The following is a 26,184-nucleotide window of genomic DNA, read 5'->3' on the forward strand; positions in this document are numbered from 1 at the left end:
ATGGGGTCCCCTCAAGTGAGGCTGAGCTACATGGGCATGGACAGCTACAGAAGATGCATCGTGGTAGAATGAAAACATTCAGTCATGAGTGAGGGCAATAGTGTCCTTAGAACACTTTCTGGCTGGTGATGTTTTGGGAGTGGAGGCCAGGGTAACGTGGCCTCAGTGGGGCAGTATTGAAGGAAAGTAGTCGCTGGAATCTCACTTTGCATGTATCGAGAGAACAAGTTGGTTGGTTTCGATTAGTTTAAGAAAGTTTTATGACAAAGTTGTATTTAAAATTAGTTTCCCTAGTGTTCTGTGGTTCATTGCCTCACTTTGTGCCGTGGGGCTGTCTGTGTTTGTTTTCGAGAAGGCCAGTGCTTGTTTCTGGCGCACCAGCACCTGTTCAGATTCCTTTGTGTAATTTCTCCTGTTAAGTCCCTTACTCAGCAAACGCTTGTCTTCATTCCTCAGATCAGATCGATAGTCCACTTCCCAATGTTCTGTAGCACAAAGGTTATTGCAGGATTTATAGAATGAGGAGAGGTCTGGGTTGTTCTGTGTAATACATCACAATTCAAGACAAATGAAGGGATGCAAACATGGGCAGCGGCCTTTTACATGTGTGGTCCAGGCAGAAGAGAGGATGGTTCGAGGCCAGATTTTGTAAGTGGGATCATTGGGCCAGTAAGTCACATGTTTCTTTTTCTCATGGAGCCTGCTTTTGTTTTGTTTTCAAAGTTCAGGGCAGTTGGAGACATTGCATTGGTTATCAACGTATTGGACAGCATTTTTTTTTTCAAGAATAGATTTTTTTTTTTTTTTGACAGGCAGAGTGGATAGTGAGAGAGACAGAGAGAAAGGTCTTCCTTTTTGCCGCTGGTTCACCCTCCAATGGCTGCTGCGGCCAGTGCATTGCACTGATCTGAAGCCAGGAGCCAGGTCCTTCTCCTGGTCTCCCAAGCGGGTGCAGGGCCCAAGGACTTGGGCCATCCTCCACTGCCTTCCCGGGCCATAGCAGAGAGCTGGCCTGGAAGAGGGGCAACCGGGATAGAATCCGGCACCCCAACCGGGACTAGAACCCGGTGTGCCGGCGCTGCAAGGCGGAGGATTTGCCTGTTAAGCCACGGCGCCGGCAAGAATAGATTTTAAGCATTTTACCCCAAAGAACTGTGGGTATGATCTGGGGGCAGATGGACAGGAAATATGCAGATGTGCTAAACAGGACAAAGGAGAATCTGTTGATTTATACAGTCTATCCAGAGAGTAGACACTCCCTAACTGCTTGTGACCAATACGTTGCCAGCTGGTTGGACAGTGCTGTGTATAAAAATATCTGTTAGTTTATTTATTTTCATTTTTATTTGGCAAATAGAGTTAGTGAGAGAGAGAGACAGAGAGAAAGGTCTTCCTTCTGTTGGTTCATCCCCCAAATGGCCGCTACGGCCGGAGCTATGCTGATCTGAAGCCAGGAGCCAGGTGCCTCCTCCTGGTCTCCCATGCAGGTGCAAGGGCCCAAGCACTTGGGCCACCCCCCACTGTCTTCCCGGGCCGCAGCAGAGAGCAGAAGAGGAGCAACCGGGACTAGAACCCGATGCCCATATGGGGTGCCGGCGCCACAGGCGGAGGATTAACCAAGTGAGCCACGGCGCCGGCCCCTGCTAGCTCATTTCAATGAATGTTTTCTGGACATTGAATCTCAGTACAGGACAGGCAAAGGTCTTCAAGTATAGGGTCTGTGTGGTAGTTCTGTGACAACACTCTCTCATCCCCCAGTTGTTGTTTAAGCCTGGGGACCCCATTTTAAAGGAGGAAAAACAGATTAATGAGCTTAGCAGGGTGAGGACGAGAGGTATTGAGGGCGGGAAAAATGATACCCTGGGAATGGAGAGCAGCATTGGAAAGAGCTTGGAGTTCTATGCAGGGCATGAAGGAAAGTGTTTAGAGTGTGGTAATGATTAAAATAAAACCAGCAATGTGTGTCTCAAAAGCTTGTGTTCATTCTCTGTGCCATGTTTTCTGTATACAGTTTTTTTGGGTGTTTATTAACATTTTTTTTTCATCTTAAAGGCTCGTGAAGAAGAGATGACTGCCAAAGTAATGGACTTGCAGATTCAACTTGAGGAGCTGCAGAAAAAGTATCAGCAGAAGCTGCAGCAGGAGAGCGCTAGCAGTGATACCGTGAGAGCAGTTTGAGTTTGCTGCATGTTTTTGAAATCACTATCATTTGCATGATACCTGCATGATACCTGCTAACTTGCCCACTAACATGTGTTATCTCATTTACTCACCTACTAACATATGGATTATCTCGGTTAGTCCTAACAAAAATCTTTTAAAGAGATTTTTTGCCTTCATTTTACAGACAGGGAAACTAAGGTTCCAAAAAGTTAAATGTTTATTTATTACATAAAGTCGGTTACCAAAGTAGCAATTTTCTGTACAGCCAGTTAGTTACATGGATCATTTTCCCAAAATGCAGACTTACTTCCTTTATAAAGGGCTCTGTTGTGCTGTGCCACTTGGTAGGTGTATCTCAGTTAGGAGCACTGGACAGGGTCTGGTGTTGTGGCACAGCAGGTTGGACTAGAGCCCCCTATGCTGCAGCAGTGAATCGAATCCCAGTTGTTCTGCTTCCAATCCAGCTTCCTGCTGATGTGCCTGGGAAGGCAGCAGATAATGATCCAAGTACATGGGCCCTGCCCCCGTGTGGAAGCCTGGCTCCTGGCTCAGCCTAACCCAGCTCTGGGTATTGTGGCCGTTTGGGAAGTGACCCAGCAAATGGGAGTGTTTCTCTCTCTCTCTTTCTTTCTCTTTCTACTTTGCAAATAAAATTTTAAGATAAAGAAGAAAAGTTCAGATTTAAAAGCAAATACTTTTATTGATTATGAACATTGCTTAATGCTGACTTCTTTTATAATTTCATATTGCTCTGTTTAATTTTTTTCTTTACTAATAGACTTTATGGTATACATTTATTTCTTTTCTTTTTCCTCTTCAGGTGACAATTATGGAGCTACAGGTAAGGCTGGTTCTTCATTAAATTTGGCTGAAGATAGTGCATCTTCAGAGCTTCTCTATGGTACACATGTATAATAAGACGGTGTTAACCAGGAGAAATGACCCAGACAGTACAGAAGTGTATCCAGGCGACGATGAAACCCATATGTATTTCAAATCTTTATTCTTTCAGACACAGCTAGCACAGAAGACTACTCTGATCAGTGATTCAAAGCTGAAAGAACAGGAGTTCAGAGAACAGGTAGAGTTCATTGGTGCCTTTTATTTTTAATTAAATTTATGCTGATGTGTACACTTCGCATGTAGCTAATTTTTGAAAAACATCTGATTTAATAGTTGACTTTGAAATTCTTTTGTATAAGAAATTTCATTTCCAGACTGAAAGTGTTACATTTGGTGTTGTTTCTGTAAATTCACAGTCACATGTATTTGTGTGAGAACCTTTGCGTCCTGCTGTTCCAGTACTTCCTGTTCTGGCACAGTTTGGAATAACTCAAGTTCTAACATGCTTTGTTGTAGCATGCTCTGTCCTTGTTTTACCAGTGGGGAAAGTTGACATCAGCCGTTAGTGCTGGTGGCTAAAGTTTCCTAATTTAATATGATTTGTTCCTATATTATCTCTGGACAATACATCTAAATCATTTTAAACCTTCAAGAATGAGCAGGTATGTGTGCACCAGTCATATATGTGTCTGGGGTATTTGTTGTTTATTAAAACCTTTCTCTAAACTTTGAAGAAACAGTGGTCCGAGTCAGAGGCTAGGTTTAAGGATGAATCACCAGGGATTTTTGTAGTTCTCTTAAAATTTATACAGACTTAGATATTGATAACTGTTGAAACTGGGTGATGGTTGGATATATGGACAATAATTGAGTATATTTGAAAATTTTCTTAATACTTGTAAAAATTCACAAAGATGCTAAGTCTCTATGTCGTTTTATTTTTTTCTACTTCTCAAGTGGTTTATCTTTTTCCATCTATACTCAAGATTGCTGCTTTAAAATTTTCTTATTTTAGCATCTTCAAGTCTTCAAAATTGTTTTATCATTAGCAATTTTTGTTATTTTTATTGTAGTAATATACATATAAGATAAAACGTACTGTTTTACTAGTGTTAGAGTACACAATTCATTGATATTTGGTTCACGCACAATGTTGTGAACCATCACTATCATTGTTCTGTTTCTTCACCCCAAAAGGAAACTCCGTGTCCATTTGTACTACCTTCCCCCCCAGCCTCTGGCAGCCACGGGCCTGCCTCTGTCTCTGGATTTGCCTCTCCTGAGCGTCTCCTATACGCAGAGCCATGTAACACTTGCCTTTCTGTGTCTGGCTTCCTTCACTTAGTTTAATGTTTTCTACATTCACCAGTGTTGTGGCCTGTTTAAATACTTCACTCCTTTTTGTGACTGAATACTAGCCCATGTTATGGGCAGATAACATTTCCTTTATCCATTCATCAGTGTTTGAATATTTGGGTTGTTCCCCCTTTGGCTGTTGTGACCAGTGCTGCTGGGAACATTTGTGTACACATTTTTGTTTGAACACCCGTTTGCCATTCTTTTGGATGTATATACCCAGGAGTGGAATTGCTAGTAATTCTGTATTTAGCTTTCTGAGAACTCGCCAAACTGCTTTCCAAAGCAGGTGTGCCATTTTACAGTACCAGCAACACAGCTGGAGGACTGGTTTCTCTCCATCCTCACCCACAGGTTTTGATTATATCCATCCCTGTCAGGATGAAGTGGTATCTCCTTGTGGTTCTAACTTGCATTTCTCTAATGACTAACGGTGTCCAGAGCTTTTTATCTGCCTGTTGGCCCTTTGCATCACTGTTTTTGAGCAATGTCTGTGAAGTCCTTTGCCCCCGTTTTTCAGTTGATTTGTTGTGAAGTTCATATACTGCCTGTATATTCCAGGTGGGATCTGTCACCAGATGTATGAGTTGCAAATCTTTTCTCCCCTTCTGTAGGTTGTCTTTCACTTCTTGACAGTCCCTACCCTTTGAGACACTAATCTTAATAAGGTCTAACTTACTTAGTTTTTGTTTCTTGTGCTTTTGGTGTCGTATCTAAGAAACCATTTGTTCTAATTTTATCTGTTTTTAGCATTAAAAATCTAGTGACTATAACATTCCTTTTTCCTTACATATAGTGTTCAAAAGAATCCTAAGATACCGTTTGTTATTTTTAGATTCACAATTTAGAAGACCGTTTAAAAAAGTATGAAAAGAACATATATGCCACAGCCGTGGGGACACCTCACAAAGGTAAGAACGATTTCTCGTGTTGTCCACAGTTCTCTCTCATTGATGGGCTTACAGATGATTTTTAGTTATGTCTTTGCTAATTTATAGTTTTTCTTATTTTAAATTATTTTCTCTTAATTGACAAAAGTATATGTATTAATCATGTACAGCATGTTTTGAAATATGTATTTGTGGGACCAGTCCCATGGCGTACTAGGTTAATCTTCTGCCTGCGGTGCCAGCATTCCATATGGGCACCAATTCTAGTCCTGGTTGCTCCTCTTCCAGTGCAGCTCTCTGTTGTGGCCTGGGAAAGATGGTCCAAATGCTTGGGCCCCTGCACCCACATGGGAGACCAGGAGGAAGCTCCTGGCTCCTGGCTCCATCCGTGGCGGCCATTTGGGGAGTGAACCAACGGAAGGAAGACCTTTCTCTCTGTCTCTCTCTCTAACTGTCTGTAATTCTACCTGTCAAATAAATAAAATCTTTAAAAAAACAAAAAAAAGAAATATGTATTTGTTGTGGAATGGCTAAGTTGAACTAATTTTTAATATGTATATTGCCTCACACACCTTTTTTGTGAGAATACTCAGTCTTAGTGATTTCTAGAATTTGATACATTGGGGGCTGGCGTTGTGGCGCAGCAGGTTAAGCCTCTACCTGTGACGCTGGCATCCCATATGGGCGCCAGTTGGAGTCCGAGTGCTTCTGATCCAGCTCCCTGCTGGTGCTCCTGGCCCAGGCGCTTGGGCCCCGCACAGATGTGGGAGACCCAGAAGAAGCGCTTGGCGTTGGGCTGACTCAGCCCCTTCCATTGCCAGCATCTGGGAAGTGAACCAGTGGATGGAAGATATCTCTCTCTTTCTAACTCTAGCTTTCAAATAAATAAATAATTCTTAAAAAAAAAAAAAAGAATGATACATTATTAGTAGCCATGTCAACATGGTAGAGGTCTTGCACTTGGTTTATCTAACTGTAACTTTGTATCCTTTGAAGAAATCTCCCCTGCCCCCACCCCAGCCCCCTTAACAGTGCCCTCTAAGTTCATCCACGTTGTAGAAAAGGACAGGACATCAGTTTTAAGGCTGAGTAATATTCTGTCAGGACTTTTATTTTAATAACGAATTTATTCTGCCAATCACAGTAAGTTTTAAGGAAAGAATGATGGTCATCCAAGACAAAAATTGACGCACACTTGTTTAAAACGGGAAAAGCAGACAGCTGTGTACTCACGTGAGTGAACTGCAGGTTCCCACTTCCGTCTCCGCTCTCCACGTGGACCCCGTGCCCGCTTGTGTGTGCTGTTCCAGACTCCTCTGTGTGTGCTTACTTAACCCACTGCACGTGCCCATACACATACACACTCCTCCGTGGTTTAGATGGTTCTTGTGTTTATTCTTACAGTAACGCTAGAAATAATGTCGTAAAAATTCGTACAGTCAGGATGGGGAGGAATGTTTTTCTCTGGGTCCAAACAGACTTCCACTTACAGAGGGCTTTAAAGATGAGCTTTCCATAGTTACTGCTCGAGATAAGCATGATCTCTGGTAATCTCACAACAGTTAACGTTTCTGTAAAGTTCAGCTTCACCGCTTCTGGGTGCTAATAGTTCTTATTGTTGTGCTAGGTGTTTTCTGAAACTTTGTGTTTTCTTATGGGAGGCACAGGGCATGGATCAAACCATTTAGCATTTTGTTTCTTTTCAGTTTTTTTTTTTTTTTTCTTAATTTATTCGAGAGGAAGAGAGCGAGCTCACATCTGCTGGGTTACTCACTAGAGGTCTGCAGCTGCTGGAACTCCGCCAGGCCAAAGCCGGGAGCCAGGAACACCCAGTCTGCCATGTGGGAGGCAGGGACCGGGCTGCTTGAGCGTCCCCCGCTGCCTCCCAGGGTGTGCATCAGCAGGAGACTGCATGTGGGAGGAGAGCCAGGGCGTGCACCCAAGTGCTCTGAAATGTGACGTGTGTGTCCAAGCTGTGCCACGCCACTCTTGTGGTTTTGTCTTATTACTATATAATAGCAGTTATACAGCTGTTATATATTTAATTACATGTAGATAATGTAAATCATTTATAATTAAATTTAGATTGCTTACAAACCACTGTACAGAAAAAAGCAAAGCCAACCTGGAAGTTTCCCATGCTCATTACAGAGGTGATTCCTGCTGCAAAGATTATTAGGTATAGCAAAGTCACTGTGTGAGATTGTCGGCATAGAACTATGCTGATCAGTGCCAACAGTGCTTAGAGAACAGGATAGATTTTTCTTGTTAGTTTCAACTCAAGAATTTCCCCATTTTTAATTAGTTTTAAGAATATATATGTACTTTTATTTTATTTTATTTTATTTTATTTTATTTTGACAGGCAGAGTGGACAGTGAGAGAGAGAGACAGAGAGAAAGGTCTTCCTTTTTCCGTTGGTTTACCCCCCAATAGCCACTGCGGCCGGCACACCGCGCTGACCCGAAGCCAGGAGCCAGGTGCTTCTCCTGGTCTCCCACACGGGTGCAGGGCCCAAGCACTTGGGCCATCCTCCACTGCACTCCCGGGCCACAGCAGAGAGCTGGCCTGGAAGAGGGGCAACCGGGACAGAACCAGCGCCCCGACTGGAACTAGAACCCAGTGTGCCTGTGCCGAAGGCAGGGGATTAGCCTATTGAGCTGCGGCACCGACCTGTACATTTTATTTAAATTTTATTATTTGAAAAAGAAGTAACAAAGTGATCTGCATGTTTAAAATAACAAAACTTTGCTCTCTGAAAAATGAAAAGCATTTTAAATTCTTGGAGTTGTATAGATAGAGGAATAAAATATGGATCATTATATTTTAAAGAAAAGATAACTACTATATTATTATTATTTAGTTCTGTAGAACTGTGTACTTGCAGAAAGTGATTTGAGTCAATTGAGTTTTCTAAAAGTACACGCTTTTAAAAATGAGGAGCAGGGTCCAGTGTTGGTGCAGCAGGTTAAGCCACCACCTGGAACGCCAGCGTCCCTTAGGAGTGCCGGTTCCAGCCTTAGCCGCTCCTTTTCTGATCCAGCTCCCTGCTAATGTACCAAATGCTGCTAATGGGAAAGCAGTGGAGGAGGCCCAGGTGCTTGGACTTGTGCCACCCGTACGGGAGACCAGGATAGAGTTCTGGGCTCCTGACTTCTGCCTGATCCACCCCTGGCTGCTGTTGTGGCCACTCTGGGGAGTGAACCAGTGGCTGGAAGACCTCCCAGTCTGTCTGTCTATCTCTCTCTTTCTCTCACTTTGCCTGTAAGATGAATAAATCATAAAAAAGAGAGAGGAGTGGGCATTTGACCTAGAGATTAAGGCACAGGTTAGGATGTCTGCGTGTCACGTCAGAGTAACTGAGTTCATTTCCCAGCTTCAGCTCCTGACTCCAGCTTCTTGCTAAGGCACACCCTGGGAGCCAGCAGTGATGGCTCCGTAGTTGGGTCCCTGCCACCCAGTGGGTGACCTGGCACCGGCTTTGGCTCTAGCCAACCGTGGCTGGTGCAGTCATGATGGGGGTAAGCCAGTGGATGGTAGCTCTCTTTCCTTCCCGTCAGTCTCCGTGTCTGCATCTCAGCTAAATAAAAGAAAACCAAAAAGTGGAATATGCCAGGTAGGCGCCTGTAATGTAAGTCCAGCCTGCGGAGCCCGGAGCCCCCGTTGTCGTTACGTCTGAGGCCTCTGCGCGCCTCTGCAGTGTGTACTCTCTGCTCTCTCAGGGTGAACAGTGTTCCGCCTTAGAATATGAGTAGCTCTGTCCTAACACATCAACGTTAGTGCTTCATGTGTTTGGAGCCACACAGGAATAACCTTCTAGTGTATGTATTCTGTGTAACTTTTTTTCACGCAACGTTATGATTTTGAGGTTCTGTGAAATGTGAAGCTACAATGTAGCCATTTTTGATGCTGAGTTTGGTGATAGTACATTGTATCTTTAGTCAACACTTTATTCTCCTGTTGGTAGCCATTTGAATTGTCTCAGGTTTGCTTGTGATGCGCAGATGCCTGTGTGGACAGTGACTTGGAGCATACGCGTGCAGTTTTGGCCGAGGACATATTGCTCGGAATTGGCTATTTCTGTGTCGTGGACTGTCCTGTCTTCTGCTTAGCAGCTTCACCATATCACGCCGAGCTGCCACAGCCTTACTCCCAGCGCTTATTCCCTGTCCTGCTGGAGCGCCAGTCTCCGTCGTTTCACCTCTTCACAGCTGCTTGGTGTGTCTGACCTTTAAGGACACCTTATCTGGTTTCATCCATTTCTTTTTCTTTTTCTTTTTCTTTTTTTAAAGATTTATTTATTTATTTGAAAGTCAAGTTACACAGAAAGAAGAGAGAGACAGAGAGGTCTTCCATCCGCTGGTTCACTCCCCAGATGGCCGCAACGGCCGGAGCTGCGCCAATCCGAAGCCAGGAGCCAGGAGCTTCTTCTGGGTCTCCCACGCGGGTGCAGGGGCCCAAGCACTTGGGCCATCTTCTGCTGCTTTCCCAGGCCATAGCTGAGAGCTGGAAAGGAAGTAGAGGTGCGGGCACTGGAGGCGGTGGCTTTATCTGCTATGCCCCAGCCCCTAGTGTGTTTTATTGTGCAGCTCAGCCACAAATTTCTTACCCTGTCCCAGTCAGTGAACATCTAGCCTCTGTCTGGTTTTGGGGTACTGTGACTTCAGCCGCAATGAACATTCACAAAGAAGTCTTGATGTGAACATACCTTTTCATTTCTCTTAGGTAAATATTTGGAAATGAAGTTGCCAGGATTTGTCATTGATTGAATGAGCATACATTTTAAAATGTTTTAATATTGATGTTGTAGAATGTTACTATAAGGAAATCCTTTTTTTTTTTTTTTTTTTTTTAATAATAGTTCTAAGAACTAAATGAGAGGCAGAGTTATAGACAGAGAGGGAGAGACAGAGAGGTCTTCCATCCTCTGGTTCACTCCCCAAATGGCCACATCAGATGGAGCTGGACCGATCCAAAGTTAGGAGCTTCTTCTGGGTCCCCTATGTAGGTGCAGGAGCCCAAGCACTTGTGCCATCTTTCACTGCTTTCTCAGGCCATAAGCAGAGAACTGGATTGGAAGAGGAGCAGCCAGAACACAAACTGGCACCCACATGGGCAGAGGCTTAGCCTTCTGTGCCACAGTGCCAGCCCCTAAAGAAATCCTTTATGGTTATTGTTTTTGTGTCTCACATAAATTTTTCCTACACTCACTGTCATAAAGTTCTGTTCCTGTATTCTCATTTTCAAAATTCAAGTCTTTAATTCCTCTGGAATTGACTTTTTAATGCATATCTCTTTTTTAAAAGATTTATTTATTTGAGAGTTGAAGTTACAGACAGGGGAGATGGGGAGAGAGGTCTTCCATCCACTGGTTCACTCCCCAAATGACTACAACGACCAGAGCTGGGCCAATCTGAAGCCAGAAGCCAGGAGCTTCTTCCAGGTTTCCCACATGGGTGCAGGGGCCCAAGTACTTGGGCCATCTTCTGCTACTTTCCCAGGCCCTACAGAGAGCTGGATGAGAAGAGGAGCAGCTGGGACTATAGCCAGCGCCCATATAGGGTGCCAACACTGCAGGCAGAGGATTGACCTACTGTGCCAGTGTCGGCCCCAACAAATTTACTGTTTTGATTACTGTAGCTTTGCGTTAAGTTTGGAGATCTACAAGTATGAATCCTCCAACTTTGTTCCTTTTGAAGATTGGCTATTCTGGGTTCCTTCAATTTTCATGAGTCTTAGGATCAACTTGTCGATTTATGCAAAGAAGCCAGATAGGATTTCGGTAGGGAGCCTGTGGTATCTGTGGAGCAGTTTGGGTTTATTGTCATCTCAGCAATGTTAAATCTTCTAATCCATGAATATGAGGTGTCTTTCCATTTATTTAAATGTTTTAAATTTCTTTCAATAGTGTTTTGTAATTTCAAAATGTAAGTTTTGCATTCTTTGGTTAAATTTATTTCTAGTAATCGTATTGTTTTTGATGCTATTTTAACTGAAATTACTTTTTAAATTTGATTTTCAGATTGTTCACTGCAGGTGTGTCAAAGATTGAATTTTGTACATTGATCTTGTGTCTTGTAATACCGTTGAACTCAACAATTAGGTTCTTAGTGGATTTCTTAGAATTTTCTATATGCAAGATCATATTATGTGCAAATATAGTTTTATATCTTAAATCATTTGAGAGAAATGGAGGCAGATACACAGGCTTAAACCAGGAATTGGGAACTCAATCCAGGACTCCCAGATGGGTGGCTGTGGCTGAAGTATTCTGCCGTCATCTGCTGCCTCCCAGAGTGTGCATTAGCAGGAGGCTGGAGTTGGAAGTGGAGCCAGGTCTCAGACTCAGGCACTCTGGTTTGGGGAGGGGGGCGGGGCAGGGGTGTACCAAGCAGTGTCAGATGGCTGTGCTGAGTGCCTGTCTCATGGTTTTACTTCTTCAATATTGTCCTTTCTTTAAACATTTCAAACATAGTTAACTTTTAAATTATAATTCTAATAGCAGGATCTTTTTGAAGTTAAGTCTGGTTACTGTTTTGCTAATTCTTACTCATTAAGGCTTGTCTCCTATGGCGTGAGTTTTTTTTTTTTTTTTTTTTTTCCTTAATAGTTCATTTGGGGGCAGGTGCTGCGGCTCGGCTCAACAGGCTAATCCTCTGCCTAGTGGCTCCAGCACACCGGATTCTAGTCGCGGTCCGGGCGCCGGATTCTGTCCCGGTTGCCCCTCTTCCAGGCCAGCTCTCTGCTGTGGCCTGGGAGTGCAGTGGAGGATGGCCCAAGTCCTTGGGCCCTGCACCCCATGGGAGACCAGGAGAAGCACCTGGCTCCTGGCTTTGGATCGGCGTGATGCGCCGGCCGCAGCGGCCATTGGAGGGTGAACCAACAGCAAAAAGGAAGACCTTTCTCTCTGTTTCTCTCTCTCACTATCCACTCTGCCTGTCAAAAAAAAAAAAAAAAAAAAAGTTCATTTGGCTAAAAATAACCTGTGTTTGTTCATCTGGAGAGTCCTAGATCTTAAGGATTTTGTCAAAGAGGATTTACATTTTCTTTAACTATCCTTCAAGGGGTTTATTTTCTTAGTTTTAGAATTTCTGGCCTAAAATTGTAACTTTGAGCCCTGAGAGGAGATCCGTGGTCACACATTTCAGGGGATGGGTTTCCTAGTCAGTTAGCTTTCCGCCAGCAGAGTTCCTGTTTTACATCAGAACCTGTATTTCAGCCCTCCCACTTTGCAAGATCCCCCAGCCAGTCGCTTGTTTCTTAGCTGTCATCCCCAGGCGTCTGCAGGTTCCTGTCTGCCTTGCCATTACTTCTGTGATTTCATTTACTTCGCTCCTCCACCCCTGAGGGATTTCCTGTTTTCTGGGAGGGTTTCAAGCGTCTAGATGTTTCTTGATAGCAGAGGGCTTTTCAGATGATCCAGTGTGATGTGCTGCACGAAGTGGATGCCAGTAATGCATAGTTCTGAATTTACTCAGGTTAAAGTTTGCATGACTTCATATACATCAATATTTTATGCACTTTTGTCTATCCTATGTTTAAACTTGACTTAAACTAAGTGCTTTTCGATTTGGAATACTGGAAAAAATAGAATACTGTTTTGATGTACTAAATTCTTAATGAAATAAAAGTGATTGTTAATTTTAGTCATTGTGGAATATCTGAAGCCAAACACATAATATTTAGAAGAGAAGTGCTGATGTGAAAGAATCCTTACACTACCTATACAGACTTTCAAAATTGTTGTGCCAGGAGGAGGAGGATGTATATGTGAAGCAAAATTGTAATAATTCTTGTTTTTATTTCCAAGAGTAAAATACCAGTTGGAATGTTTCAGTGCATATGTATATATACAATATAATACAGTGCAGTATAATATTATTAATAAAAAACAGGCCCCCTTTCTTTGTTCCCTTGATTGTTTTTAGTTTGTTTTCTGAGTAATAAATAGTGTATCTGGTTTTGTCTTTACAGGTGGCAATTTATACCATACTGACGTATCGCTCTTCGGAGAACCTACCGAGTTTGAGTATTTGCGAAAAGTACTTTTTGAGTATATGATGGGTCGTGAGACTAAGGTATAAATCCTGTCTGGTAGTTTGGTATATGGCTGAATTGAAAAGGAGATATGTTCCACTGTTGATACATATGTTGATACCGTATGTTTGCTGTTAGCAGGTCATACATGCTATCATAGGTAATTAAGTTGCTGTTCTTGGTTTGGAAAAGTGAATTGGCAGATCTTGCTTACGTTTGTTACATTTATAAAGTACAAGTTTTTAAAATGCTGTTTGATATGCTAAATACCAAAATTTAAAAATTCACTAACTTGAGACTATTTTGTAAAGCCTGTGTCTGTTCTTGCTTGGATTTAAAGTCAGGAGAATAGAGTCCTCTGTCAAGGAGGCTAGGGTATTGTGGCTAATCCTGAAGGTTGTCGTAATTTAGAATGGGTACTTAGGAAGATTGAGAACTGCTTTTTCCTTTCTGCACATTTGGAATAGTGATCATTTTTAAATTACCACATCATGTAAGGAATAATGTGTGGCTAATTGGTTTGCTAGAGTGTTATATTTACAGTAAGGTCCTTGAGCATTAAGTCTTACCTTTTTCTTACTTGTGTCCTAAAAAGAGCCCGTGTTGGACATGTGATAGTGTATCTTGAATAGATTGATTTATCTTAGGGAAATTCATGAGCCTTTGTCAAACAAAATTTTTTCACTTAAAGCACTTTCTGTTCTTAATAATATTGTTACAGCATTTTACCTTTGTGAAATTTTATGTTGTCTATTTACTGTGGTTTTCTGTCTGTGGAAGCAGTCGATGTTTTCACTGAAATCTTTGTGGGGTTCCTGGATTACAGGGTTTTAAGCCAGCTCAGGAATTGATCAGGCAAACATTCAAAACCTAAAAAGCAAGGGCAAAAGAACATATCTTAAAAGAATGCTATGAATTTATAGGTTGGAAACTCCTGTAAACACCCAGAATTCCAGGACTAGGAATCATTTGGATCCATATCATGTACAAAGATCACATTTGATAGCATCATGTAGTCTTCAGATTGAAGTAATAGCTGGTATGAGCATGCGTGTGTGTCACAGGAGGGGTATTAATCCACAGTTACTCATTGTCTCTTTTCTTAAGGATTTTTTAAAAGTCAAAAGGAGCCAAAATTAATTTTCACTTCTCTTATTAAATTGATGAGATAACATTTTCTCTTGTTATGTCCTTACTGGATATAAAGTAGCAGCCTGTACTTGAGGCAGGATAAGAATAACATTATCTTTAAAAAAAAAAGATTTACTTATTTGAAAGAGTTTCAGAGAGAGGAAGAGAAAAGGATCACTCCCCAGATGGCCGCAACAGCCAGGACAGGGCCAGGAGCCAGGAGCTTCTTCTAGGTCTCTCATGTGGGGGCAGGGATCCAAGGACTTGGGACATCTGCTGCTGCTTTCCCAGGCCGTTAGCAGGCAACTGGATTGGAAGTGGAGCAGCCAGGACACGAACTGGTGCCAGGATAGGATGCCGGCATTGCAAGTGGCAGCTTAACCTGCTGCACCACGATGCTGGCCCCAGATAAAATTATCTTGTTACCTCATCAGGGATGGGAAGAAGAGGCATACATATTTAAAAAACCTTCCCAGAAGTTTAGTTACCTTGGTTCATCAGTGAATCTAAAGCTTTGCTGCAAGTATCCTTACCATAAAAGTAATATAATTTGGAGCCAGTGTTGTAGCAAAACGAGTTAAGCCACCGCCTGCAGCGCTGGCACCCCCCCCCCCCCCCCCATAGAGGCACTGGTTCAAGTGCTGGCTGCTCCACTTCTGAGCCAGCCACTTGCTGATGTGCCTGGGAAAAGCAGTGGAAGATGGGCCAAGTCTTTGGGCCTGTGCACCCACGTGGGAGACCCGGATGAAGCTCCTGGCTTCGGCCTGGCCCAGCCCTGGCCGTTAAAAATAAATAAATCTGTAGGGAGAAAACAAAGTAATTTAACTTTCTCCTGATACGTAAAACGCAGAGATGGCCTCAGCCTGCTTTCCTGGAGACTGAATGTTAGATGAGATGTGTGCAGAGTTGGAGCTCCACAACGGAGGACCCAGCTCAAGCCTAGGTTGCATTCTAGGGTGGTGCCAGTTCAGCCACACTGTGCTGTGCTTTCAGGGCCGTGCAGTCAGATTTAGAGTGTGAAGTGAGAGGCAGCTGGAGAGATGTCCCCTGGCTCGTGCAGCCATATCTAATCCTGGCTGGGAATCCATGTTGACGAGAGCGCTGCTGTCTCTGGCCTTTATCTTTAGCATCCATTGTAGAAAAATGCAGAGTAGTCTGCCACCTCATTTTATGGGTCAGTGTTGAAAGTTGGTAGCAGGTACTCGGTTTAATTTACTGCCCATTTATTAAGCACTTACCCACAGTACCCTTTATTTATCATCGTGATGGGTATTAAGATGAGAGTGTCGCCATCCCTAACTTTAAGGAGTCGTCCATATTGAAAGAAAGTGGAGCTGTTCTCAGATCACCCTGTGTGAGACAGAGTGCAAGAGCAGTGTGTGAGGAGCTGAGCCCTCGTATTCATGTGGGCGAGGTGCTGTGTAAGCTGGGCTTTAGGAGGGAAGGCAGACTGATAGATGAGATACAAGGTCCTCCACGGGAAATGGACCGTGGGCTTCTGGAATGAGAAGTCAGCTGGTCCAACTGAGAAACTGGACCTGTGAGATAGAAGTGGGCCCACTTCAGGTTGTGCAGGGTGTGGAGGGCCTTGAGTGTTCTCAGAGTTTTACCTGAAGGTACTGGGGAGAGGATAGCCCAGAACATTTCTGAGCAGAGTTTGACAAGATTAGAGATGGTTTTAGACAAGCCTTTTGCCAATTTGCCCGATTTCTGTGCATTAACAAAGAATTTGGAAAGGAGACCAGACTGCGGTTTTACAGTGGGCCAGAGTATGTTGTGGCCTTTGTACTTTAATTACCGTTGGCAGTTGTTTCTCGTCTAGCAGGCCCGGCGTCACCTCACCTGTGTTTCTTCATGTCTCTGTTCTAGGAGGCCCGTGACTTTTTTAAAGACCGCATTTGTTGTGCGGATTCTTGGAGTATGCAGTTAAGCAGGCTCTCCTTGCTTCTGTCTTGCACTTTCTTTTTCTTGGGTTTGGGTGCTCCATGCTGCTGTTGATCCTTATTTTCAGGAAAAAGTGTGTTTCATCTGGAGGTTAATTGAGGAAGCCTGGCGGGAAAGGTCCCTTCTAGGGCAGATGGCTGGTTTGAGCTTTTCCTTCCTTCCCAGGCCTGAGGCTATGGAATGTCGAGCAGACAGTCTGACTTCTTCCCCGGGTGCGTCAGGAGCCCGCGCTTCTCCACCGAAGTGTTTTCTGCAGGCCAGGGCTGAGCTCTCAGGCTTTATGCAAATTCTGGATCACTGATGACATTGCTGTTTCCCGCTGTCTAGAAATGTGAAGAGACAGATAAGCAAAGTTAAAACCATGCTTGTCCATTCACGTGTATGTGGTTTCACGGTGAATGTAAATGGACTTTTTGGAACTTTGAGTTTATGTGCTATTGAGATAAAGCAATGTTCCCTATATTTGTAAAGCCCTAAATTCAAAATTTTTGGTACTTCCTAAAGATAAAGTTCCTATGGAGGATGCAGGAAGTTGCTCCAGGGTATATACAGAAAGAAAATGTTGGAATAATAACTACTAAGTATTTCTCTTGCCATTGCATGCCACATGTATACTTGGTTTCTAGACTTTTAGTACATGAGACACTGTTCCATCTAGCCAATACAATTTAAATACAGTTTGAGGGTTTTGGAATTCTACAACAACTAAGTAACTTTAAATGGTATTTTGAATGCTTTTTTAAGATATAATCATGAAATAGCAGAGGCAAAGATAAAGAGGAGAATGAGGGCTGACACTAAAATCGTGCCCTGTGTGGGGTTTGGGATTGAGAACTAGTATCAGTTGCTCTACTAGTTGAAGTACATATTAGAAATATGTAAAGTGTCTTACCTAGGCCTGGTGCAAACTTAGAACTTTAAAAAATTCATTAATACCTTTCCTTCCTGGAAATAATTACTCTTTCTTCTGAGTTTCCAAAATTTTTGGTTAACTGTATTCTGTCTCCTTTTCCTTACTGATTCCCCAGCCCTCGTTCCCCTCCCCCATCTCCCCCCAACCAGAGCTTGTGTAACTGTGAGTGGAGAATGGTAGAGTCAGTTTTCTGGGCCCCCTCCCACCCTGTGCACCCCCAGGAGATCAATAGCACCTGACTGTATGTAAGCACGAACTTGTTATCCAATGTATTTCATAAGCGGTATCTTCTTTCCTCTCTGTCTTCCTCAAAACATCTCATCTTGATACAAAATAGGGAGTCTCAGCCTTGAGGAGACTTTGCCAGGAGCTTATGGGTGACAGTCTGACTTACGGTATATTTGTTTAGATCTGCACAGTTTATGATCTTGTTTTGCAAGCCACCATGTGTAATGTTTTTGATTCATCATGTTTTCTTCCAAACAAAACATCTTGTGTTTCTTTAAAATGTAATTTGTATTTTTATTAGGCTGATGTGCTGCATGTCTTGAAAATACCTACTAAGCATGTTCATGTCCATGCAGTAGCCCATGTTTATGAGATATATGATGTGATTAAATTAAAGCCGAACTTGGGGGGTTTCTAATTCTGATTATCTAGAACGTATGTTTTGGCAACACATCAGTTGATAGATTGTGCAATAAAAAGTCTTTTAAAATGAATGAGTAATAATGTTTCATCTGAATGAGACAAAGGGCCAAGAGCATTAGAACTTTATCCAGCTTCATGCTATTGTAAATGCATCTTCTTCAAATACTGTAAGCCCAGACAGCGTGAGGAGTCCTTTTAAATTGAAATTCTAGTGTTGGCTGTTCTTTCCTTGACCAATACCTTCACATCATACTTCTTTGTTTGTGGCTTCCATTGAGAGCACTGAGAATCCCACCACAGAACGTGTCGGAAGGGGTTGAGGCTTCCCTGTCTATTGGTGATCATTGTTCGTTTTTCTTGTAGACCATGGCAAAGGTTATAACCACTGTACTCAAGTTCCCTGATGATCAGACTCAGAAAATTTTGGAAAGAGAAGATGCTCGGCTAATGGTAAGCTTTAGGAAAGGTTGTAGGCGGAAACAACTGTGTGTCATCTGTTAGTATTCTTTCATCTGTAAATTCTGAGTGGCTAAAAGAGAACTGAACTTTTTGAACCTTTCCTGTACTACTGCCTGCAAAGTGAGAATGAATTTACACCAAGAAAGTTTGACCAAGGACAAATGAAATGAGTGCCCTTAATGAAAGGACAATATTTTAGATAGCATACTTGAGGTTGACACATGTGTATGCCGTATAGGGATTTCTAGAACTTGGGCTGTTTAGAAAAAGGATGGAAAGGCATTTGTTCTGACATGGCATTTCGAGTAATAATTTTTTAAATCAAATCACATCATGATGTTAGGTGTTTTACAGATTATAGTTCCATATTCTGTTTCAGGTAATTTCTGGGTACAAGAATTTAATCATCTTTGAGCTTTACACATCTTGCAAAGGATAGAAAACTCTATTATTTAAACACTTTATGTGAAGTCAGCTGTGATTAAAAAATGAGAAAAATTGTGCACAATTCCTCACGCCTAACATCTTTCACCCTGGCCAGTAACTCAATAAGAAGATCCCCTTCAGGCAGACTGACATCTGTGACATCTGTGTTTGTCGTGTCTGTCACTTTCTGCTTCCTTTTTTTGTCCTTGACCCTCCCCCCAGTTTCTTTACCTGTTTCATGACCCCAATGTTGCATTTCTCTTCTTCCTCCTCACGAGAGCAAGCACACATCTTCTCCCTCGTGTTCTTTCATCTCAGAAAAGCTGTTCACTCTGATGTTCTTCACGTAGCACGCCAACAGTGCAGAAACATGTCACAGAAGAAGGGGCCCTTCCTCATCTGCAGCCTGCAGACTGTGACACATCACGTCACCTCTGTTGGTCTGGTGACTGTCCCCATGTTTCCCTACAGCTTGCAGTTATGGAGTTAGCATTCCTCCTTTAGCACTTGATTTTTTGTTTTATAAAAATGAGAATATGTGACGATTTGCTTTTTTAAAAAAAAGATTTATTTATTTAAAAGGCAGAGAGAGAGAGTGGGATCTTCTTTCTACTGATTCACTCCCTAAATGGCCTCAATGGCTGGGGTGGGCCAGGCTGAAGCCAGGAGTCACCAGCTTCTTCCCAGACTCCCACATGGGTGCAGGGGCCCAAGGACTCGGGCCATCTTCTGCTGCTTTCCCAAGTGCATGAGCAGTGAGCTGGATTGGAAGTGGAGCAGCCAGGACTCTAGCTGGCGCTGCACCTGCTACACCACAGTGCTGGCCCTGACAAGTTGCTGTTTTCACTTGACATGCTTTCATGGCGTTCTGCCTCACTACAAACTGACCTACCTCATTCTGTGTCATGGCTGATTGTATGATGTTTTGTTCATTCCGTTTGCTTCCTTGCTTTCGGCTTTTCCGGCTCCCAGCATTGACACGGGGAGTATCCATGTACCTATTTCGCAGACCTCTGCATGTTTTCCTGTAGGATATTATTAACCTTACTGTGTGTGTGTGCTGCAAATTTTGATTTTGCTGCTTTTTACTAACTTCACATTAGATGTAAAAGCTAATTAAAATGATGCTTCTGAGGTTGGTTACACCTTTGGTTTTGGTCCTGACATTTTAAAATAAAACATGAATGATTTTGGATTATGACCATCTTTAAAAAGGCCATAGAAACTATTTGAGACTGTTGGATACTGTGCAAATTAAACTGGAGATTGAGTTCCTATAAATTGAAATTTCACCCTGGATCCCCCATCCCTGAAACCATTCCTGATAAAATTGATGCGTTTGGGGACTGAGAATTGAGCATGTAGATATTTGTTGTTCATTTAGTCTGTGTCTCATCAGCATTTTCCCAAATACTTTTGAAGGTAAATTGAAATTATGTAAATCAGGTTGGATTGTGTACTTAATGGAGGTATAAGCATCATTTTATGATGCAGGCAAGGACCCCTAGCTTGCTTAGCAGGTCAGTGTCTACTCAAGGCTGAAGGACACTTGTCACGGTGTTTGCATTTTTAAGTGAAAGTTGTAAGTAGAATCTCAACTACATGAAATTATATTTACCTATAAAAGGGGGGAGGGGATTCCAGATTCCTTGTTATTTACCTATGCACCCTTGGTTTGGGGAGATTTGAGAAAAAAATAAGTACAATCTGTTTAACCCTGTGATCTTGATATACACATAGAATCTGTGTGTTATGTTGCCTGAAGACTAACCCAATAAGCTTTTTTCTCCCTGGCTTTGTAGTCTACTTCGCCGCGCAGTGGCCTCTTCTGAGTAAAACGTCAGTCTGTGCGTAGTTAGCCTGTGGTGAGTGACGATCCCGTGTCTGGCTTTGCTCAGAACTCACGTGTCCTGCATGTTACTAACTGTTTTGCTGGAATTCTTCTGCTCTCGTTAATCAGTTATGATTATGCTGTGGGTCAGCATGTTTTCTGTTAATTCTTTTCCATTGGTTAATAAGCACTACCACCAGTGAGAGTTCAGAATGTTTGGAAATTTTATTTCTTTGAAGAGTAATTGAAATTTTGTTGAAGAATCAAAGTTGATGTATCTTATATTTCTTTTGGTTCTCAACTTCCCAAGAATGGTCTTTGAAATTAATTAAGCTTGTAAAAAAGAAATGAAAAATCGCTTTCTAGATAAGAGTGATATGATATACTTTACAAATCCAGAATTTAAAACACTGTAAAGCCTAATTGGAATCAGATCTAGTCGGAAACAATGAAAACCAGTAAGGTTGATTTGAAAGCAGATGCAGTTGTATTAGTTCTTGGGATCACTGCAGACAGTGACGCTTCTGTCCCAGGGTGACCCTCCCCAGCCTGCTGTACTGAGCGTGGCTGTTCCTGACGCCTGTGTCACTAACAGAGAAGCAGGGCACCCAACAGGTTTCTGCGCAGTGGTCCCTCCCCCCTCATCGTGGATTCGTCTGCTGTTAGTAGAAGACAACATGATCATTCATTTAGTACCCCCTAAGAATTTAGGGTACATGTTTACCTCAGATGTTGCCAGAATTTTCATACATTAGTTGCATCACAATTTATTTAGCTTGATTAGAATTAAAATAAAGATTCTCTGTGATTGGTAATTCAGCCAGTATTCAGCTAACAATATTAAGGTTTAAAATGCCAAGATAAATGTTTCCTTTAAGCTTTGAGCTATAGAAATTATTGATGTCTACATTTGAGTCTCCTTTTGATTTACCCTACCCATGTATCATTTAATTTGCCTCAGTGGTTATCTAGAACAACCTTGTTGTTCCTGTCAGGCACATTACAGTGGCTGGCAGTACAGTGCATGTTTGTAGTAGTTCGCTTTGATAATTAGTCTGTGAAAATTAAAAACAGTGTAATTCCTCTTTGTAATCCACTAAGTCTAAGTTTTGCATTTTTTTTAGTACCATAACTATGACACCATGCTTGTTGCTACGTTATTACTGGAAATGTGTGCTGTTTCGCATTTCTGTCGATTGCCTCATTGTCTCCTCAACTTTTAATTTGAAGCATTTCAGACATAAGATTTGAAAAAACAGAACAATGAACATCTTTATATCCTTAACCTAGGTTTACCAGTTATTAACATTTTGTCGAACTTTGTCTCTTGCTCTCACTTGTGACTTCTCTTCCCCTTTATAACATTTTACAGTTACAACAAACATTGTGATTGCAAGCATTGGACAGTTACAAAAATACATTAAATCACATGTATTTTGAAGAACAAGGATATTTTCCTACATACCCACAATATGGCTGTTAAGCCCAAGTAATGTAATAGTAACACAATTTTGTTATATAGTATATAATAAATATATATTAGATTCTTTTTTCCAAAAGATTTAGTTTATTTATTTGAAAGGCAGAGTTACAGAGAGGGAGAGACAGCTCTTCCATCTACTCGTTCACTTCCCTAAATGGCCCCAACAGCTGGGGCTGGGGCAGGCCCAGTGAAACCAGGAGCCTCACATGTGGGTGGCAGGAGCCCAGCACTTGGGTTGCTTTCCCAGGCTCTTTAGTGGGAAGCTGGAGAGGAAGTGGAGCATCAGGGACTCAAAGCGGCACTCACGGGATGTTGACATCTAATTTTTTAAAGCCTGAGATCACATGACTTAGTTTTCCTATTTTTTCTAATCTCTTTTAAACTGGAGAAGTTCCCCCAGCCTTTCTGTCTTTCCTGGCATTGACATTGTGCAGCACTGTGGAATCATTCGTGACTATCATTTCCTGCAACAGCGCAGACTTAGGTTTCAATATAACTGACAAAGGAATTCACATATAACTGAAGGTTTTTTATATCTATTTAGGCTTCCAGGATCAGCATAATTGTTGATCTAGTTTTATAAATAATGCGCCATTAGGAATCTCTCAGGAGTTAGTGGATCATACTGTTCATTTACAAATTGAGGAGACTTTTAGAATCTCCCCTTTGCATGAGACGTAGTTGTGTTTGGCTTAACAACATTTTGATCAGTCGTTGAGAGACCACATGTACAATGTGATCCCATAAAACGAATCCCGCAGTGACTTCGCAGTTTCGGTGTACGAACAGCCAGTGATGCCTGCAAGTGATTTATCACCTGTTTTCGAGAGTGCATTACCCACATTAAGCGACAGATTACTTCATCTTATTAGGGAATATATTTTTATGGCATTTTAAACCTCTTAGTTGATCTTACTACTGGCTTGGAACATTTAAATAAAAAAAACAAAAGTTAAGATTTTGGCTTTCTTTCTCTTAGCATGTTTAATTTTAAAGTTAAGTTTGTTAATTCCAGATGAAGCATAGCTTTTCATGCTATCAAAGTGCCTTTTGCTGCCACGTACATCGTGCTGGGAGAATTGTAATATGTAGGAAAGTGAGCATCCTGGCAAAGACTGGGAGCGCGCTCTCCTCTTTAAAAATCAGTCTGGAAAGCTACATCTCGTCTTCCTTTGCGTTTTTTATGGCCTGATAGTGTTCAATATGTGCTGAAAGGTCGTAGTGTCAGGTTTTACTTAGAAGAGCTCTTGTCCAGAATTGCTGACGACAGGCAGCCTGACTCGCTCCAAGAACATCCGTTTTAGAAGATCCTGTGAAGATTCAGCGTTTAAAATATTCCTACTGTAACATCCAGACCATAGTTTATGATTTTAACCTAGAAAAACAAATCTCCCCAAAAAGTTGACCTTCAAAGTTTTCTTCTCCTTCTTTACCCTCTCTCTTTGCTCTTCCCAGTCCTGGCTCCGGCCTTCATCCTGAAGAATGGGCGAGCGCTGCGTGCGAGGCCGTTCGTCTGCTGTTCCTGGGAGTGAAGCTGTCGTTCAGGGCCCTGGTGCAGCGGGCCGACCGAGGGAGATCGGACACTGGCCGCAGACTGACGACAGATTGCTTGAAGATAGATGTTACCAGTGGAGACGCGGTGATAGCTTTTTCTTTTCAGTTTTCTGCTGGGAAGAGTTTTTTGTTGTTAAAAAGATATTTTGAATAACTCAACCTGACTTATGGGCTCACTTAATGTTTCTTTCTTCCATTCTTTTTGTCCCTCTTTTTGAACTGCTTGCCTTTCTTATTTATTTTTAGGGTGATTTTTTTCTCCCAAAGACTTGTGCAATACATTTTGAGGTGAAAACTTAGTGGATTTTTTTCTGATGAATCAGAGCATTTAATTGACTATTTTACCCAGATTAATTTTTTGAATATTTGCTAAAGACTAGTTCTTTAAGCTATGCCATATGATAAATCCCAGATGGCAGTACCTCATTGTTTACTTAGCTTTTGTACTTACATTTTTCGGAGGAAAATACTACTGTCAATTGTACATAGTCAGCACCTAACTATTGTATGCAAATCTGTGACTTGGCAAAGTCATCTCAGAGGAAGAGATAAATAAAGTTTATTTACTATATAACATGTTCTTGTGCTTCTTCCTAAATTGGAATTTATCTTAAAATTTTTAAGGATTCCGAGGGGCCGGCTGTGTGGTGCAGTGGGTTAACGCCCTGGCCTGAAGCACTGGCATCCCATATGGGCGCCAGTTCGAGACCTGGCTACTCCACTTCCTGTCCAGGTCTCTGCTTTGGCCTGGGAAAGCAGTAGAAGATGGCCCAAGTCCTTGGGCCCCTGCACCCACATGGGAGACCTGGAAGAAGCTCCTGGCTCCTGGCTTCGGATTGGCGCAGCTCTGGCCATTGCGGCTATCTGGGGAGTGAACCAGCGGATGGAAGACCTACCTCTCCCTCTCTCTCTCTCTCTCTCTCTCTCTCTCTCTCTCTCTCTCTCTCTCTGCCTCTCCTCTCTCTGTGTAACTCTGACTTTCAAATAAATAAATAAACCTTTAAAAACATCTTTTTAAGGATTCCTGTTTCTTTTAGGTGAATATAGTGAAGACCTGTCTGTAGGATAGCTGAATACTGGAGAGTCTTTGCATTGAAAAGTAGTCTGACCGGGTCAGTCAGAAGGAGTGGGAATGAAGAACCCTTCTGTTGTCTGCGCTGGGGTGCTGCCAGCACGGCGTGGAGCACACTTGACTTCTTTGTAAACGTGCTGAGAGACACCAGGCCCTGGGAGTGTCTAGAGAGAGCTCAGTAGACCCTGCGTGCCTCTGGCTCCGGGGGTCTCGGTGTAGACCCTAGCTTTGCTGGTGTATCTTACATTGTGATGGAAACTGGGCAGTTCTTGGAGTCGGGGTGCTCTGGTTTACTTAAATTGTCCCACTAAAAGGCGTCTGACAACAGACCTGACTTCTTTTCTGTCTTGTTATAGGTAGTCACCCTTTTTATACCTTTTTCTAGGGTGGAAGTGGTGGACTCTTGGGGGACATTCGTTACGAGTTCTCCTTAGTCCACTCATTTGTGGAGACAAGCACATCCAAAAGAGCAGGGGTCCACAGCCTTCTGTGCAGGCCACACGGTGAGTATGTTCAGCTTGATGTGGTCTGCGCTGAGCCTCTGGCTGTCACCGAAGACAGTACGTAAGTGCGTGAGCACAGCTGTGCTCCAAGACAGCTTTACCTGAAAAGGCCCCTGCCAGGCTGACTGTAGTTTGCCAACTCCTGAGAAAGGAAACATCCTGGAATGTAAAAGTAATGACCCAGGCGCCAGTTCTGTGACCTAGTGGGTAAAGCCACCGCCTGCAGTGCCAGCATCCCATGCAGGCACCAGTAGGAGTCCCAGTTGCTCGGCTTCCAATCCAGCTCCCAGCTAATGTGCCTGGGAAAGCAACGGAAGATGGCCCAAGTGCTTGGGTCCCTACAACCACGTGGAGACCCGGAAGAAGCTCCTGGCTCCTGTCTTCAAATCAGCCCAGCTCTGGCCATTGCGGCTATTTGGGGAGTGAACCAATGGATGGATGATCTCTCTCTCGCTGTGCCTCTGCCTGTCTGTAACTCTGCTTTTCAAATAATTATATAAATCTTAAAAACAAAAAGCAATGACCAGGTATATATAGGAGTTGTTCATTGTTCATTTTCCTTCAGAGAAGGGTGCAGCAAACTCATTTCACCTTGATGGAGAATCAGGTGACATTGTCTCTGTCACTTATTTGGTGAGAAGGTGAAAGCATGTCTCATTGTGGTCAGAGTTAGGGGGTTAGGCTGAATTCTGGAAGTTTTCTCAAAGATCTCCTTAACTGTGTTCCTGGCCTGGGAAGTGCCAAAGTCTTTCCAGCAGCAGGTAAAGGACTCGATTGCACCGTGGCTGGTGATTGGCTCTCTGATTGGAGCTGTTGACAGACTCGGGTGTATCAGCTGAGGACCCGGAAAGCTCTGATCCCGGAGGCTGTCTCCAAGGGCTCACGGCTAACACACAGAAGGGCTGATGCAGAACGTGCTGCCAGGAAGC

General features: G+C 42.7%; 1 protein-coding gene across 5 annotated transcripts in view; it reads left to right on the forward strand.

Annotated features, from left to right (window-relative positions):
• The window catches only part of GOLGA4 (golgin A4), a 126,973-nt gene extending 102,299 nt beyond the window's left edge, over nucleotides 1-24,674 (forward strand). For 4 of the 5 annotated variants that reach the window (XM_062216111.1, XM_062216092.1, XM_062216119.1 and 1 more), the window contains 8 exons: nucleotides 2,053-2,163; nucleotides 2,984-3,004; nucleotides 3,176-3,244; nucleotides 5,198-5,273; nucleotides 13,226-13,329; nucleotides 18,291-18,377; nucleotides 20,615-20,677; nucleotides 23,582-24,674. In XM_062216111.1, the coding sequence (XP_062072095.1) occupies nucleotides 2,053-2,163; nucleotides 2,984-3,004; nucleotides 3,176-3,244; nucleotides 5,198-5,273; nucleotides 13,226-13,329; nucleotides 18,291-18,377; nucleotides 20,615-20,644 (498 nt within the window). In that variant the 3' untranslated portion in view covers nucleotides 20,645-20,677; nucleotides 23,582-24,674. The remainder of the gene's footprint in view (nucleotides 1-2,052; nucleotides 2,164-2,983; nucleotides 3,005-3,175; nucleotides 3,245-5,197; nucleotides 5,274-13,225; nucleotides 13,330-18,290; nucleotides 18,378-20,614; nucleotides 20,678-23,581) is intronic. The other variant, XM_062216103.1, reaches the window with a different exon arrangement.
• Nucleotides 24,675-26,184: the final 1,510 nt, after the last annotated feature.

This window comes from Lepus europaeus, chromosome 2 (assembly GCF_033115175.1).
Source record: "Lepus europaeus isolate LE1 chromosome 2, mLepTim1.pri, whole genome shotgun sequence".
Lineage (NCBI taxonomy): Eukaryota > Metazoa > Chordata > Mammalia > Lagomorpha > Leporidae > Lepus > Lepus europaeus.